The sequence below is a fragment of the Ursus maritimus genome, unplaced genomic scaffold, assembly GCF_017311325.1.
Source record: "Ursus maritimus isolate PB19 unplaced genomic scaffold, ASM1731132v1 scaffold_2, whole genome shotgun sequence".
Classification (NCBI taxonomy): domain Eukaryota; kingdom Metazoa; phylum Chordata; class Mammalia; order Carnivora; family Ursidae; genus Ursus; species Ursus maritimus.
In genome coordinates, this window is record NW_024424452.1 from 62,929,765 (window position 1) to 62,947,826 (window position 18,062).

General features: G+C 52.1%; 1 protein-coding gene and 1 non-coding gene across 14 annotated transcripts; both read right to left on the reverse strand.

The window, feature by feature from the left end:
- Nucleotides 1-1,234: 1,234 nt before the first annotated feature.
- POGK (pogo transposable element derived with KRAB domain) lies at nucleotides 1,235-17,561 on the reverse strand. Of its 13 annotated transcripts, none has more exons than XM_040636029.1 (7): nucleotides 16,459-17,561; nucleotides 15,955-16,118; nucleotides 14,407-14,540; nucleotides 8,761-8,887; nucleotides 7,672-7,770; nucleotides 4,926-6,415; nucleotides 1,235-3,113 (listed from the first exon to the last, which is right to left on the reverse strand). In XM_040636029.1, exons 1-6 carry the CDS (start codon nucleotides 16,554-16,556, stop codon nucleotides 4,944-4,946), a joined length of 2,094 nt encoding a protein of 697 aa, XP_040491963.1. In that variant the 5' UTR covers nucleotides 16,557-17,561; the 3' UTR covers nucleotides 1,235-3,113; nucleotides 4,926-4,943. The 13 variants fall into 13 exon arrangements, with proteins under 13 accessions (XP_040491963.1, XP_040491971.1, XP_040491969.1 ...); XM_040636037.1 differs by lacking the exon at nucleotides 15,955-16,118 and adding an exon at nucleotides 15,284-15,425 and having other exon boundaries at nucleotides 16,459-17,560; XM_040636035.1 differs by lacking the exon at nucleotides 15,955-16,118 and adding an exon at nucleotides 15,284-15,499 and having other exon boundaries at nucleotides 16,459-16,578.
- LOC121104095 lies at nucleotides 13,288-13,421 on the reverse strand. The gene has a single exon (XR_005836473.1). It is a non-coding gene; the product is annotated as a small nucleolar RNA SNORA52 (small nucleolar RNA).
- Nucleotides 17,562-18,062: the final 501 nt, after the last annotated feature.

Sequence of the window (18,062 nt, forward strand, 5' to 3'; positions counted from 1 at the left end):
TGGGACTGTTGTTAGAAAAATAACTCTCCCAATGAGGAAAAAGCTGTTAGAAACCAGATCATTTCGGACTTAGAATAAAGCTTAGTTTTCCTGGAGTGCAACTGTCTTCTAGCTACAGGTGTATCACTGTTAAGACCGGGTTTGCTAAGGCCCACCTTACCTTATACCAGGTACCCAGAGTGCCGGCTTGTTAGCACACGTTCTCAGCGCTCCGATCACCCCTGCTGTGATTAACCAACACGCGTTCCTCAGACACCACGCCACCCCCGCCATCCCCTGAAGCCATCCGGATGTCTCTGATTGGACTACACAATTAACTTCTGAAGGGTTACTCTTTGACCATTAGATAAATGTCTGCGTTCCATCTTATTTTTGGCTCTTGCCGAAATGCCTCCAGGATGTAGAAAAAGGGTAAGGACGCTGGGTTTTAGGAGTCAGACTTACGTGCTGTGGCCGACAGATTGGCTCAGCACTTGATTCTGGTGGCTTTAAAAAAGGGAAAGTGTCTGGATTATTCTTGGATAGTAGACTACTACTTATTTAATTGAATCTATGGGCATGGTAAATTGTCAGGATTAATTTGGCTAAAAGCACACCATGAAAGGGCATGTAGGTTCTTCATGCTTTCATTTTTAAAGAAATTTATGAAAACAGGATACTAAGTTTTCTTCTCTGTTCAACTTGCTAGCATGCCTTCACTCATTTAAAATTAATACCCCTCGATGTATTTCCTTCATGTGATATGTACCGTCCCGAGAACATCTGAAACATGACTGAGGAAAAAAGCTATTCACGGGGCACCTGGGTGGCTTAGTCAGTGAAGCGTCTGCCTTTGGCTCAGGTCTTGATCTCAGTCCTGGGATCGAGCCCCGCATCAGGCTCCCTGCTCAGCGGAGAGTCTGCTTCTCCCTCTGCCTGTGTCTCTCTCTCTCTCAAATAAATAAACTCTTTAAAAGAAAGAAAGAAAAAAGCTATACATGCCAGGCCTTTCCCTAGCACCCCAGCCCTGGACTTTTGGTTCAGTTTAAAGCCACATGTATCATTTTTCTTTCCTTTGTCTTTAGACACCGATGTTTATACTGCCATCCCATGAACAGACGCTTTTTTGATTCAAGGGTATTACATACATACACACAACCCCCCCCCCAAACTGAATGGAGAATAAAGCATAAATGATAGTTTGAAGTGTGACCTTTCCCAATGCTAGCAGGTAAATAACAAAACCACCATAGCCTATTGTCTTTATTATCAAAGTTTATTGTTGGGGTCAATTTCTATCTACTGGGGAGTACAACTATGTCTCAGTATGTGCTATAGTAATTCTAGGGTAACAGCCGTTCTGCAACATAGGTGTACTGGGACTCTGTTAAGCATAGATCATAATTAAGTCAGTGGAAGAATGAGCCCAGAAAAACCCTGACAGTAGAGCCATTACTCTAGGAAAGTTCCAGTGCTATGCAACCTGTAAGGCATCATCTGTCAGCTGATGATGAGACTCAAAAAGGTGTTGGTGGAATGAAATAGGAGTTGAACCCATTTTCTACTCTTCACTGTAAGAAAACTATGGCTCCAATGCAGGAACCCAAAATTAGGTCTTATAAAATCATGGAAGCTCCCAAAACAAGTAAAACAGGACATAAAGAGAAGGGCCAGGAACCAGGACAGTGGAGGATAAATTAAATCGAAGTGGAGGGGATGGAAACTTCCGGAATGAAAAGTAGCTGGATTTGGATGCCATTTGAGATAACAAAGAATTCAGTACAGGTGAAAGCAAATAGGGAAACCATTCAAATACTGAAAGTTATTCAGATACCAGAAACTAAGTGAAATGTCCCCTCCTGCCCTTGGAGGAAAACTGGTTTTAAAAATATGAGAAAGGTGAATCACTAATCGGAAAATGAGTACCTGAGTAGAAATAGGTGTTTCAAGATGCCAAGAACAGTGTAATATATAAATGAGCTGAGTTTACAGGGAGGAAAAGTGGTTACGGTAGTCTGTTACTCAGATCTGACATTGGAATGACATTTCTAGCAATGGCTTTGTCTGTAAGGTCTGGCATAGTTTTTGTAGCACGGATAGCTTGGAAGGAATGTTTTCGTAACAACTTATGTGGGAATGCAAATTACTATAATGTAAAAAGTCAAAGGCCTCCCATCTATTCCTGCAGGGTAGAAGGAGATTAGAAGTCTTGAAACAGCTGTGGCTAAAGGCCCATGTCCTCTCATACCCCTGTGATGAAAATATTAAAGAAATCAACAAAACAAGTATCAGATGAGTCAATGAGCCTTGTACCGTGTAGACAGCAGATAATTTTGGTGACTTCTTCTGCAGGCAGCCTGAGAAACAGAAGAGCTCGTGTACTAAATGCTGCCCTATCATTAAGTATAATGACAAATACAGCCATTAAAGAAGATCCTTAAAAATTCTAGCTGCCAACCAGACTGGGAAGATAAATAAAACGGCACAGTTTATTTTAACCTGTATCTTCCTGTAACCAAGTTTGTCTGTAGAAAAGCCATCTGCTGGCACCAGGCCAGCATATCTGAATTTTGTTACCATTAGTATCCCATTTTTCCCAAAGAGCAAATACGTAAGTAGCAGGTGTACGTAAAGGGCTTGCTGCCGCAAAGCCTTCTGTGCAGTCTTGACCTGTGTGGGTGCACATTCTACTCCTGGAGGCATTTTTAAAGGCAGAAGAAAACATTTACTTGAGGTGTGCTCCACAGAAAGGACACCAGTGGAGGTGGGCCCATCTGAGTCTCTTGTTGGTGTTGAACAAATGGTCTCTTCTCCAGGAAATACCTTTGTTCATTGGTATTTACAGGGTGTTTTTGATGGACACATGGATTAATCTCTTAAAACAAAAAAATGGGGCAGAAGCCGTTTCTTCCCTAATCATGTCTCTGCTGAAACCAAGGGTCCCAGACACCTTTTCTGACACTTTGTGCATGTGGGGCGGGGTGGGGCTACATCGCAGGATGGGCTGCACAGGCTGCCGTCCAGACACGAGCTTGCTGCGAGCCCTGTGGCCTTCTGCTGCTCCCTGTGCAGCCACACTTCGAGGAATCTTCTGGAGGACTTTTGTCCTCACCTGTTTCAAAAAGTTCCATTTGCTGGAAAACAGAGAGAACCTAAGTGTGAATTAGCCCTTGGATTTTAGAAATCGTATACATCTTAACAAACAATTATTCCATTAGTCCGATTTCCAAATAGATGAGGAGAGGCCATTTTATGCCCAGCTGTCCCCTCCTAAATCTCCTGTCTACTGAGAATGCCTAACTACTTCTATCACTTTTTCAGTTCACACAAGGGCAGCTGTATAGAGAACTGGTGTTCACAGTGAGCAGAAGGTCATGGTTGATACCAGACGTAAATGCCTACCTTCACAGCTGCAGCCTAGCCCTGTCTTTTCCCTTTCCTCTTCTGGTAGCAAAGAGTTTAGAAAATAAAAAATGCACAAAAATATGTAACAAGGAGAGGGGAGGGAAGAAAAAGGTAAAATGAGAAAAGAATTAAAAACTCACTATAATGCAAAGTTTGATATCCAATGGAGACAGTATAATGATCAGCAGAAAAGGGAGGCTGAATTCATGGAGGGACAGGGTAGGGGGCATTGGGGGGGAAGCAGTTTTGGTAACTTGAACATAACAGGAGGAACCCCTCCTCGGCTCCACTGTCATCAAGGGGTCTCAGAATTACACTGGAGTTCAGGAGTGTGAGGACACTGATTTGCGGGCAGGGAAGGAGACATAAGTCACTCTTGCTCTCAGACAGTAAGGAGTGGGATCAAAGATTTCAGTTAGCATTTCCTCTGGAGAAAAAGCAAGCAGGATGGAACCATGCAGTTCCACGCTACAGAAGGAAGAGACGTCAAGGTAGTTCTAGGTCCTCTGTAAAAGAAGGAATGACCTTTCATACTAAACCCTGTGTCTAGGGAAACAAATTAGTCCACAATTAGGGAAACGAGAGCAAGAGGGTAAAATGAATTGTTTGTTCTTTCCGCACGCTCCCCCACTGTACCTGGTTTGCTGTTCTCCCATGTCAAGGTGTGTTTGTATGGGGGGGAGGGGCGTGCAGGCTCGCCTCCACTAGTGTTGTTAGTCCCCACTCCCCACTTCCTCTTAAAGCTGCTTCCCTTCCACATTCAACTCTGAAAATTCCAGGCCCACTGTCCTAGTCCTTGGACTTTATTCACTGTAGTCCTAGAAATGTGCCCTGTTTTCTTTTCTTTTTTTGGTGCAAAGATTCGATTTAGAAATAGCTCCCTTCAGACATCAGTGGATTACAAGAACTTTTTGCAACTGCTCGCTCCATCCATGGGAAGGTCATGAGACTCAGATGATGTTTTAAAACACTTGACAATTCCTTGGGAAAAGCAAGCCTCGGCTACTGTTTTCATGCGCCAGTGGGCCTCTGCGGACCTCACTCAAGGACTGGGAGCTGAGGCCCACAGCACAGGGCGCTGTCCCTCCATCACAGTGTCCCCCTGCGGGCGGCCCTACAGGCCCGCGAAAGGGAGCAGAACGCTCCAGGTGCATCAGATACACACTCTGGCCCTAAGTGTTCAACATGAACAAACGCTGGCTTTGGGGCCGCCCTTTCTGTTGAAGTGAGCAATGTCAGACGATGCTACTTCAGGCCCACAGACTTTGAGCACGACGGCTCTCAGACTGAATGTTCTGGTTCATTTTACGTACTACGCAAGTGCTCCCAGGTCCAGGCCTCAGAGCAAAACCCCCACAAATAAGCCCGGCAACACAAGATTGCCATAAAGGAGGCGCTGACGGCCGTCACCCGTGGCCCTGCCCCACAGGCTCGAGAGCTCTCGGGACAGAGGAAAAGAAGGGCCAGAGCAAGGGCGTCTGCGCGACGCTAACAGCGCAGTCGGGGAAGGCGCGGAGCGCGCGCTCAGCCCGCCCGGTTACCTCGGCTGCCCTCAGCGGTCAGTTGGCCTCCGCCGCAGGGTCCGCATCGCATTCTCTGGGCGCTTCCCCTCCTCCCGGGAGCTCGCTCTCGATCTCCCACAGGACGTCATCCTCGTCTTCCAGATTGCTGGAGATGTGGCACTTCTTGAAGCCCTGGACGATGGACTCGCTGGAGATGCTGTTCCAGGCGACCATGACCCACTCCAGGAAGAGGCCCAGGGGCGGCTTCTTGGCGTTGCCGGTGGGGCTCAGGGCCAGGTTCCCGGCCAGAAGCCAGTTGGAGTACTGGGCGCGGACGCTGTCGTTGAGCGGCTTGTAGACCACCACGTCCAGCACCTGCAGCTGCGAGGTGAGGCCCCCGGGGATGATGACCATGTCGGTGTCCATGCTCTCCATGGAGCTCTTCACCGAGTCCGTGGCGTGGCCGCGGAAGCCGTTCAGGATCAGCATGCCGCGCTGCTTGGGCGCCGCGCCCGTCCGCCGCCGCCACACCACCTCCAGCCAGTCCTGCATCAGGTCCTCCGTCATCCAGCCGTAGCGGTGGCAGCGGATCTCCATGCCGCTGGGGAACTTGCCGGGCGGGATGTACGTGCCCCTCAGGATGATGTAGGGCGGCAGCTTCCGCCCGTCCGCCAGCACGCCCAGCATGGCCGTGATCTTCAGCTTCTCCCTGCCCGGCGTCTTGACCAACACCGGCTTCTCGCCCTGGTTGTCCACGGTCACGCGCGACGGCACCTCCAGGCAGATGGGCGTCTCGTCGGCGTTGCCCATCTGCGCCACCTGGTAGTCGTGCGCCCGGCGCAGGGCCAGCACGCTGCGCTGGTAGGTGACCAGCTTCTCGGTCAGGTCCTCGGGCAGCTGCTGCGGCACCGGCACCTTGTGCCGCAGCGACAGGTCGTACCTGCGCATCATCCGGCGGCACCAGCCCAAGCTGGCCTTGAAGCCCTTCTCCGGGATGTTCATCTCCTGCGCGATCTCCAGCGCCTTCAGCTGCATGGCCTCCCTGGTGATCGGGTCCCCTTTGGCCTGCATGTAGCGCACGTACTCGGCCACGCGCTGGTCCACCAGGGCGAAGCGCCCGTTCTTGGGGCCGCGGAAGGCCCGGCGCATGGCGTGCGCGTTCTGCAGCTGCGGCTTCACCTTGCGCCAGTCTCGGACGTTCTTCTCCAGCACCCCGAACTGCTTGGCGGCCTGGCAGTTGTTGGTGCTCTCGGCGTACTCCACCACCATCAGCTTGAAGCCCGCGTCGTAGCTGCGCCGCATGCCCCTGCTGAACTGGAACTTGCCGGCCAGGTCGTCGGCCGACAGCTCGTAGCCCGGGAAGCCCACGGCCATGTAGAAGGGGTAGCCCTCACCCCACTCGGGCAGCTCGGCGAGCTCCCGCGGCAGGCGCAGGCCGAAGCCGTCCAGGGGCTGCGGTGGCGGGAACGGCGGCGCGGCGCCCACGGGCCCCGCCCAGTCCGGGGGCTTCACGTCGCACTCTTCCTGTTCTGGGACAGAAACACGGACAGGCAAACGTGACAGTGCGGAGAATGATTCGGGGTCAAAACGCTAAGGTGTCTTAATCCGAGGTTCACCCGAAGCACTAACTTTAGTAACAGAATGCGTTTCCTAAGTCCTCACCTTGCGCCAAGTGCTGTGGCTCACCGCATCGAATTCCCACGTTACCTGCGCATCCCGACCCCCGCTTTGCACGGAAAGCTACAGAAGCGCAGTAGCACGTCAAAGGTAGGAGCTAGAGTGTGCACACCAGACCTGGATCGCACAGTTGTTCTGCGCCATGTTTGGGTCAAAATACTTTTATGTGGGTGAAAAACCAAATATAACCCATACGACCATATAATAGTACAGAATTTAGATGCATCATGGCCCAAATCACATCCCTTAAACCAAGAAAATCCATAGCCAAACCATACTTAGCACCGTGAAGCCTGTAAGGCAGAAAACGAGTTCCTTCATGCCAGTGTCAGAACTGGGTTTCAGTGTATAGGTATATTTAAAAGGTGGTCACAGAAACGGAATCGTACTTGGAGAAATTATCCTTTCTCACCAAAACTAAGATGCCATCAGTGGCAAGACACACCATTAAAAAAGAACAAAATGCCATTAATTCTAAAAGGCGTTCTTAATTTCGGAGATGTGAACAAGGTGCCGGGAAAATGTCTTAGAATCAATGCAATACGGCATTTTAAACTCTTAGCTATAGAGAGAAGGTGAGTAAAACCACTGGCTGCTTGACACCTGTATTTATCCAACCGTTACCCTCCTAACCATGATGCTTGATGAAGGACCGTGTGCTTCTCAGACATAATTGCTCACACACCTACTACATCTGCTCTTGCTTTTTCTATCCAAGATGAAATGGACAAGAAACCAGGGAAAATAACCCTGGCCACATGCTTCGTCACATCATTTTCCTTGGTTTTCAGAGGTACACGCTTGCACTACTGAGGTGGCCTCCTTCACCCAGGATCTGCACTGGACCAAAAGCCATATAAGCTTCAATGTGCTTCATACACATACAAGATTGCACATTGAGATGTATTACCCACAGCTGTCAGGGGAAGAAATGGAGGCTCAGAGAGGTGAATGAAGTGGCCTAAGGTCACACAGCACTGGAAAGAAGATTCTGAAACTCCAAAGCCCACATCTTTCTGCCTCATAAATACCCCACACGATGTATATGGAAACTTAAAACCCAGCTTCACGGTGCTCCACTGGGTGGGTGCTGGCATGGTTTAACTACCTGCAAAGGTTCCTCCTCGGAGCTGCCATTCATCAGAATTCTGAGACTCCTCGTCCCCTTCCAACCGACTGATCACGTCTGGCTTAGGGAATGGGAATTCTGTTTATAGGAAATAAAACAGGTAACAGCCGTGTGTTACTGTCTTAGAGCACTGCCAAAGTAAGTACGTCGTCATAGTCAAGGCATACCCTCCCATGCACAGCTATTCTCAATGTGGAGATACACGAAAGATGGGGGAAAGGGCTCAGGGGTACTTAGAGAAGAAATATGACAGGCAATAAGTCTGTCCAAGGGAATTCATGGATCTTTGCTAATGAGGGCTGGTACTAGCAACAACAACAAAAAGAACTGCATTTAGTAGGGAAGTGGCTGGACGGACTGACTGATCTGCTGAACATTCTGATACAAGTATGAGCAAACTAGGAAATGCCTCCAACTGGTGACATTCTAATTACTCGGATTATCGATGCTGGGAGGGGAGAAAGCATTCTTTGGGGGTATGTTTCCAAGTGTCTGAGGCTTGACAGGGTAACAATGAGGCCTGCCTTCCCTCCTAAGGAACACAGGAAACACAGGCTCAGACCTGTGTTGACATTTATTAGGTTATGTCTTTTTTTTTTTTTTAAGATTTATTTTAGAGAGAGATTGAGAGAGAGAGAGCACACGGGCATGTGGTGCATAGCGGCAGAGGGGCAGGGAGAGAAAGAGAAAGTTCTAAGCAGATACCACACTGAGCACAGAGCCTGACATGGGGCTCGATCTCACGACCCTGAGATCATGACCTGAGCAGAAATCAAGAGTCGGACGCTTAACCGACTGAGCCACCCAGGTGCCACATGGGTATGATGTTTTTTATGTGAATGCCCGGGTTGAATAAGGATAGTTCGGAGAGCTGGCATGAGTTGCCAAGTAGAAGGACACAATATTTATATCCTGCCTACATCGAAAACAGGAAATTAAGTGGGCACAGGCATTGAGGGGACAGAGTCCAAGTTCAGGAGAAAGGGATGTTGGACACACCGAGAAGAGACATGGAAACAACTCTCTGGGCTCAGAGCTTCCAGGAGACGAAGGAAAACAAAGCTTTACCCAGGGACAGGACAGTTTCATAATTCATCCTCATGACTTCCCGGTAGAGGGCCTTTTGTTGCTCCGTCAACACTTCCCACTCCTCATCGGAAAAATATATGGCCACCTCATCGAATAGGGCGGGCACCTGAAACAGGGAACAGGCCTTTCTCAACGACTAACAGGCACATGCAGACACCGACTCACACACCTTCGTTTCACAGGGGAGGGGCCACACTGACTAGGCTACTAGAGGCAAAACGGGCGCACAGCCCAGGTCTCGCACGGCCCGCTGAGAGTCTACTACTGCCTCGGCTCACAGGTAAGGAGAGCAGCACCTGGAGAAGAGAAACTCCCCAGCACTGATCACCAGATCACCAGGCTGGGACACACACCGCTCGGCCCCCACTGCAGAGCCAGGAGCAACAGCACCCAAGGTAACACCGAGACCACCCCCCACCAATACAACGCCCCGCCATCCCCTGCCTTCCCGAGTCGCAGATCCCCGGCCCAGGACGGGGGCGGGTTCCTGGGCACTGTTCTCCCTTTCCAGGGGCACTGGCCCTAGTGTTTGACTCAGGGAGAAGCCAGTGAGAGAGAGGGCCTCATTTGGCCTTTTCTAATCTACAAGAGCTGAGTAGGAGGAGAGAAGAGCTAATTAGAGCTTCAATTTATGTAATGAGATACTGGAGCAAACTAGTTTGCTTTCCTGCCTAGACCTTCGGCAGAAAGCCCTAAGGACAGAGAAGGCAGCTCTTCTCCTCTCCCCCCACGGCCCCCACCCCTGTGGGAGGGGGCGCTGGCAGCTACAGGCAGCCAGGCCACCCAAACCAACCTCCTCTTGTTTACTCAACGATGTGCTTTTCTTTTTACCAGTCGCTTCTTTCAGTCATTAAAAATCCTACTCCAAAGTTCATCATATTCAGTGGTAAGAAATCACTGGACCGGGGTTCAGGCTGGTTCCTTCGTATTATTGCTTTCAAAGCTATTCCCCAAGGCTGAATCCAGAGCCTGGGTGATTCTGGACCATTTTTCATCAGCTTAGAAAATTAGTTTCCGCAGTCTGCAGCTTCTTCAGGTGTCCAGCCATCACTCATCTGGACATTGGCGTTTCTCCTTATTCCCGAAGTCCACGTCCTCCCTCCCCACTCCTACAGCACTCTCCATGTCGGCAGCACTTCCTAGGAAAGGCCCTGCAACTGCTTCATCTGTTTTCTCCAACAACCCCATTTAATCAAGGAGGAAATGGGCTCTGAGAGGCCTTGTCGTTGGTCAAAGTCACACAGCCAATAAATGGCAGCACTGAGATCTGGACCTAGCACTCTCTGGGTTCAAGGTTCCAGACCCCATAAAGCAAAGCGGCCTCCCTGGTGACCAGCCCTCCACTCTCCCCCACCTCTGTGCACAGCTATACTGAATGTCTGCAGGTCCCCCAAGCAAACCACACTTTGACCTTTCATGTCCCTGAACATGGCCCTCCCACTGCCTCAGAGGTCTTCCCCATTCTTGGCCTGGCTGACACCCACCCACTCAGCCATCTTCCAAGGCCTAGCCTAGATATCCTGTTCCCTGGGAAGCCCGCCCTGACCCTGGTCGTGTGCCCACCTACGCGTCCCCGCGGCGCCCTGAGCTCAGCACTACGGTGGCACTTATCCCCACCACGCAATATTCTTTTGGTTTACCTTCCACTGAAGCACAAGCTCACTGAGTGCAAAACCCACAGTGAGTCCATTTCCCTAAGCTTAGGACACTTCTTGTAGATAGTAATCACTTAAAAATGTGTTTTCGATTTAAGCAAACACTACCCGAATTTCCCTTCTCTCGTTCCACTTAGAATGGCTTCAAATAATCATTAAATGTTGTCTGTCACAAAACCAAGCCTCCTCTTTGAAGTACGTGTGAAATACTAGGAGGTCAAAAGGGACGGATCTCTAGGTTTTCCTCGGGCTCCATCAATCTGGAAAGCCAGACAGCCGGGAATTTTCCACCCCACCCCTTCCCACTTCCCAGGCTTGCGAACAACTCTCTCTTTGGCCTTTTCTCTCCCTAGGAAATTCCAGATCTAGGCCATACCTATTTATAGTCCTTTTCCCTTGGCTGATAAAATGGGACACGGGACTGGCGATGTCACTTCAGAGGGTCTATCGATACTCATGAAGGTAACACACCCTAGGCCTGGTAAAAATCTCGGGAGCGCTGAAGCTGTAAGACGGGGGCTAGAGGCCGGCTGCTGCCAGATTCATCTCCTCGTACTTAGGAGTGAGCCACAGATGATCTTCAAACAAGCCCACATTATGCCCCAGACACACAGTACAGTGGCTTAGAAATTCTCTTCACAGCAGCCCTCTGTGAGAACTGAGCAAGCCTTCAGCCAGGCCCTGGGGTGCAGGCCTCCCCTTTCTCCACAGAGGCTTTTAATCTGGCTAAGCACAGCAGAAGGTAAGCAGGGCCAGCCCCGGGCAAAACTCAGAAGTCAGGCAGCCTGTGTTCAGTCCCCAGACACCCTTTCTTGGCCTCACAGGTAGGGACCCTCCATCCCTGTCCTCTTCCCTTTCCTCCGAAGATCCAGGACACAGCAGATCGGTGCTGTTCCCTTCAGCTGTGTACTGCCTTGCTCCCTGGCAAGCAGGCATCCAGCGCCTCTCCAAGGTGCCAGGAGGTGCTTACACACGGCACAGCCTCACCGATGAAGAGGCAGGGCCACCCAGCAAAGGTGGCAGGGATCCCAGGTGCCCGAGGGAGTGCCTGCTGGATGCCACACAGCGGGCAGGGCAGTCCCTCTCACACGATGAAACAGATATCTTGCTGAATCCTTGGGTTATCAAGGACATGGGGATCACTACCCTACTTCTAGGAGTGAGGAATCACTACCTGCGGCAGGGCAGCGAGAAGAGAGCAAGGCATGGGGATCACTACCCTACTTCTAGGAGTGAGGAAGAGCTGCTCCGTAACCGGCCCACAGTCACAGTTGCTCCAAAGCCCACGCTTTCTCAGCAGGCAGGCCACTCAGCTCTGGGCGCACTCCTACCTGCACACAAGCCTCCCTCTCGCGTGCTTTTGCGTACGCTTTCCTCGGGTCTGGCCCGCAAGCCCCCTCCCGTCCCTTGGCCAGTGCCACTCGTGAGTAAGACTCAGGTCAAGATACATTTTTCCTTTTCTCTACTTGAAACTCTATTTCTACTCCAATTCTCCTACGGAATATTGTCCTAATATACAACTTGGTTCTCTGATCCCTAACACAATTCTCTACAACCAAAATACCTATCTCAGGAACAGATTCATTTCTTTTCTTCCCCTAGGTGAATACCCTAAAGCAGGGTTTTTCACCCTCAGCACTAATGACATTTTGAGACAGATAACTCTTTGTTGTGGGGGCTGTCCTGTGCATTGGAGATTTCTAGCAGTGTCCCTGGCCTCCCCCCAGGAGATGCCTGGTAGGATCTCCCACTCCCCAACCCCCACCCAAGTCATGAGAGCCAAAAATGTCTTCAGATACTGCCAAATGTGCCCAGGAGGGGACAGGCCTGGGAGTCAACGTACCCACTGCTCAAGACCAGGTCCGTGGCTGCCTTCCGCCGAAAGCCTCTTGAGTTCTGCAGCTGAATGAGATGCCCTCCTGAGCGAACTTCCCCCACTGCACTGAATTATGCTCACTTCCCTCCCTTCCTCACAAGACTGGCAACTCCAGGAGACCAGGGATCCTGTCTTAAGAACACCACCGTGCTCAGTAACTGCAGATCGGTGGCAGACTGACTGGAGGCGCCAGAAGCCAGCCCCCTCCTTCAGCCCCCTCCACCTTCTTTCCCAGCCACGCCTGGTCTTTGCCTTGCTCTCTTCTCGCTGCCCTGCCACAGTGCAACATCCACCTCCGCCATACCCATTTTTCAAGGTTTTCCATGCTACCTAGATGTTCTGGGTTGGCCAATTCAGCCTTAAAGCCCAAGGTTTCTACTACCTTGAGGTCTTGTTCCAGGCTAGATGGGACTGACTCCTGTGCTCCAAGGTCTCCCCAGCTGTGGGGGATCAGGACCAGGGAGGAGGCTGGGATGGGCAGAGAACACAGAAAGACAAGGGCCGTGTAGCCTACAGAGCCAGACTACGAACACAGAGCCTGGTGGTGCATTGTTTTTCTTTTTCTTTTTTTCTTTATTGAGGTACAACATACACACAACAAAATGCACTACCTTTAAGGGTCCAATTCAATAGGCATTTTAAGAACAAATGTCAGTGTACATGCGTATCCTTGGGGCAAAGCAGGTAACTTCTCTGCTCCCCAATTCCCTCGTGTGGGAGGGGAGCTGGACTGGATATTGGGAGTAGCAGGATTCTATGAATACAGATCTCCTATTGGAAACAAAGAATATAATGGATACTGATAATGTTCGCATATAAAACTAAGCAGAGAAAAGGAATGTCAATTTGTTGCATGTTGACGATTTTCACCATTCATGCCCAAACGTCATCATGTCCAGTATGTACTGTGAATAATTATACACAATTATAACAATAAATATCTATTACAGCTACATCCCCCCCCGCCCAGCCCCAGAGTGTCCAGAAATGCCCCTGGCACAAGCCACTGAAGCCCTGCTCGCTTCTACGGGTGAGGCTTCCAGAGAGCTCTGGTCCCCAAGTGAAACCTAGCAGGCCACAGGTGGACCGGCAGGGATTAGGATGGCCCACGTTGCATTTACGTTGTCATAAATTTACTCTATCACACTCTTCTGTTTGGATATGTTCCATATTCTCTGCTGCCTACCACCCCAATCCTTCAATTCAGGCCAGCTGGAAACACAGCTCTCCTATGTGTGCTATCATGAGAGGTATTCACACAGAACCAGCCGAAAGAGTCTGGAAGCTCTCCTCATATCAGCTCAATGCCCCCAAGTCTTATTTAAAATGGGTCCCTTCAACCAGCAGCAGGCCCTCTCCTTCCCAAACTCAGGTTCCTTGAGCCCTCTTCTCCACCAGGCCACCATGTGGGCTCCCCTCCTGTCCTCAGCCCGCCCAGCCCAGTCTTAGCAAGAATCCTGCTAAGTCAGTTTAGAAAGACTCCCCCACACCTTGACATCTGATCACCCTCGCCTGCCTTTAGCAAGAATCTTGTTAAGTCAGTTCAGCAAGAATCCCCCTATTCTTGATATCTCCGCTTAGTAGCTTTCCGTCCACTGACCGCTCCACTCTGGCTCCCTGGCTAGAAATCCCCGCTCATCTCACTGTATTCAGTGTTGAGCCCCAGCTCTCTCCCCTACTGCAACAGTCTTGACACCTGTCTCAACAGTCCTGAACAGTCTTCCTTACCATCTTCGCAAGCATCAGAATAATCAGCAAACCCTGTGGTTTGGTAGTTGGTGTCTGCAGCATTCCTTGCACTAAGCAGGATGTAGGGGACTTGGGGAACAGCAGACAGATAAGCTCTCCGCTTCTTGGATTTCCAATCCGAATGATGGTATGCTACAAGGCTGAAGAGACTGTTCCTATAATCAGCTCTTCCATTCTTCATAGTGCCTTTTAAAGCCACAGGACTTTTCTCAGGAATGCAAACATACCGGGCTGGGCTGGGCTATTTTTACTTCCTATGTCTGCCTCAGGAGGAGACTTAAAGCAGGCCTGGCTCCCAGGCCCACTTCTCTCCTCATAGCTGTGTGGACCCCACACCTTACTTACCCATCCACCCTCGGCGCAGATCCGGACTTTCTGCATATCCGTGGGGCCATCCTCCAGTTCCCGGCTCTGAATCTCTTCTTCCTCTTCTTCTTCTTTTAGGGTCAAATTGAGAGCGTAGGCTGTGGACTCCATCTCTGCAAGCAAGATTCAGTTCAGAAAAATCAGGTGCTGGTGTGAACTCTTCACACTTTGGGATGGGGGTCGCTTAGCTTGCACAGACCTCTTAGCCACCAGCACTGCTCAGGCTGGAGTAAGGGAAGGAGTGGAGTCAGGCCTGGGGAGGAAGGGATCTAGGAAAAGCACCAGGAAGCTGGAAGGTGACATATTTAATTATGATAAGAGGGGCTGCAGGCAGATAGCATACCTGACTGCCTTCAAATATTTAAAAAGCTACCTGTAGAAGAGACCAGACTGGTTCTGTAGAGACCCAGGGGCAGAACGAGCTGGTGGGTAAACATTCCTGGAAGAGGTTTTAAAGAGTGCATCGAAAGACAGAGCTTTCTCACAGCCAGTGCCACTCAAACATGAAATAGGTGGCAGGAAAGGGGTGTTGGCATACTATCAAGGAAGGTGTTTGAATACAGATAGGACACTTGCTCAACTGGGTTGTCCCTACAGGCCAGTTAAGCATCAGGAGGTTGGCAGGCCCAGAATACCCATCACCTGGATTTTCCAAAGTCAAAGATTCTGTCCATGAGCTGGTTCTGCCTTAAGGGATTTTCCAAACCCGAGACTCGGTGACACATGGTGAAAGTGTATGCCTGGATACCCGAGAAGGTACAGGCATCGGCCCGGGCCCACTCGCGCCGGGCACTGCCTCTGCGCCGCGCTCACTCTGCTGCGAGCAGCAGGCCAGTACAAAGGGCCGCGCTCCTACCCTCCGGGGGCGCGGGCAGTTCCTAGGTGTGAGCGCGCATCTCGTGGGCCGCGTCCTCCCGGGCTTCCAAAGAAAAGATCCCTCCAGAGTTCTCAGTGTGCTTTTTCGGTATTTCCAAAAAGAACGGGCGAATGCGACGGGTCTGGGGCGAGCGGAACGGGCTTCAGATCCCTGGAGCTGGGGCCCGAACTTGGCCGCGGCCTCTCCCGCCTGCTCCTGGGCAAGAGGTGGGGGCAGAGGTGACACCGCCCGGCAGCGACGGTGTCCCCGGGGAGGTGCCCACAGCCAGGGCCGCCGCCGCCGCCCACCCGCCCACGGCCCCGCGCCCCACCCGCGGCCGCCGCGCCCCCGGGCGCGCTTGGATTTCTCCAGCCATCTGGTCCCATTTCCCTTTCTCCCGGGTCCCGCGCCGGGAGCGCTCCCGCCGCCCCCGCCCCCCAGCCCCCGCGGCCCAGCCCTCCCCCCCGCCGGGCTCCCTCCCCGCCCCGGCGCACCTGCCGGGCGGCGGGAGCCGGCACCGCCTGCCACCCGGGCGGGCCCGCAACAAAGGCGGTGGCGGCCGCCGCAGCTGCAGCCTCGCGCCCCCGCCCCCGCCGCCGCCAAGCCGCCCCGGAGCCGCGGGAAGGGCCACGCCACCTCGGACCTCCGGGCCGCCGCCCGCGCGCACTCACCGAGCGGCCGGGGCGCGGGCCGGGGCCGCGGGGGGCAGACGCCGAGGGCTCCGGCCCGGCTGTCACAGCGCCACCCCCGCCGCCTCTCCGGCTTCCCGAGCGCGCGGCCCCTCGGGAGGGAGCGGGGAGGACACGTGGTGGGAGGAGGAGGGTCCGGCCGGGAGCTGAGGGTGTTGGGAGGCGAGGGGGAGGAGCGCGGCTGATGTCAGCGGGCCTCGGCGGCGCGGGGGGACGGCGCCCGCCCCGGCTCCGGACCCTCCTCCCGGCGCGGTTTCCGGTAGGCCGGCTCGTCACGTCCCTCCCGCCGAGCTCCCGGCCCTCGTCGCGCCTCCGGACCGGCCTGCGCCGCGGGGCCCGCCGCCCTCTCGGATCCCCCCTCCCCGGGGGCCGTCAGCTGCCGAGCGCCGCGTGCGCCCTCGGCGGGCCGGAGGCAGGAAGAGCCCGCATTTACGCCTTAACGGGGGTGACCTGGGCGCGCGGAGCCCGGTGCCCGTGGGCATTCACCAGCGGTTTGCATCTGCTTGGATGCGCACAGCCTCGAGGAACGCGGCACGAAGAGCAGACCAGCAAGGGAGTGTCGGGGGCTGGGGAGGGGTCCGCATCTCCGGGAAGCTGGCAGCCTCCGTCCGGAACGTCGTCTACGCGGGGAGGGAGCTTCCTGATGGGCGTGGTGGTTACCTGGTACAGCCCAAGCGTGGCATCTCCGGGGGAGTAACTGTGTACAAGGACCTTCTCCAAAACGTTCAGAGGACGTGGACAATGAGCAGACAAGCCCTGAAGCCCTTCTCTTTCCAAGAAAAAGATTCTGGGTTTGGGTTTTTGTGGGGAAGTCGTTAAAGAAAAAAAAAAAAAGATATTCTGGCACTTGTTAAAATGGAAAGGAAGATTATTCAGAAATATGGAAGGAAGTAGGCGTCAAGACTATGACACTAGGGGAGAGGTACGGACTCAACGCTGAACACAGCAAACACGAGCTGGGGAAGGACAGCCCACAGGCAGAGAGGGGTCAGTGCGTAGAAGCGTATTCGGAGGGGCCAGTAGGGGAGAGGTTCCTGCTGACGGCGGGCCCGGCCGGTCGGACGAGCGGGGTGGGGGCGAGTTCTCTCTATACTGACTCAGCAGGAGTCTTGCTGAAAGTGGGCGCGGGCTGCGGCCTGGGGGGGATGTGTGCGTGCCCCAGATAGAGGCCTAGTGGAGAAGACGGGTCGGATGACACTGACTAAAATTTGGGCAAGGAGAGAGTTTTTGTCAAACTTCTCAGACTGTCCCTGAGATCTAAGCAGCTGCTGGGAAAGATCGTTCTCTTTCCAAGTTTTTGTGGCCATTTCTATCTATTTATATGTGAGTTACTTCTCTGTGCCACGGAGAGGCTACTGTGGAGCTGTGTAGGTCTTAATGCTTAACATCTAGTGTGAAAATCACGCCTTTCAAGTGTAATTACGCTGGACAACCCAAGACCAAAACAGCTCTAACTGATGGAAGAAGAGCATTATTCAAATATCAGGAGACGTGAGGATGTTAGTGTTTCTTGTTTGTTTTAATGAACAGTTCTTTTTAGTTATTAATTTTATTTATTTTTTTACTTAAAATCAGTTTAGTTAACATAGAGTGTATTATTAGTTTCAAGGGTATAATTTACTGATTCATCATTTGTATATAACACCCAGTGCTCATTATATCAAGTGCCCTCTCATAATGCCCATCACCAGTTACCCCATCCCCCCCCACCGCCCCTCCAGCAAAACTCAGTTTGTTTCCTAGAGTTAAGAGTCTCTTTGCAGTACATGTCTGCCTTAATACCCATCACCAGGCTAACCCATGCCCCCACCCAAACCCTCAGTTTGTTTCCCCGGGGTGCATAGTCTCTCATGGTTAGTCTCCCCCTCTTGACTTCCCTCCGCCCTTCATTCTTCCCTTCCTTCTCCTAACGTTCTCCCTGCTATTCCTGATGCTCCACATGTAAGTGCAATGAGTGCTGGGTGTTATACGCAAACAGTGAATCACGGAACACTACATCAGAAACTAATGTACTGTATGGTGACTAACATAACATAAAAAAAAAAAAGTCTCTTATGGTTTGCCTCCCTCTCATGAACAGTTATTTTTAT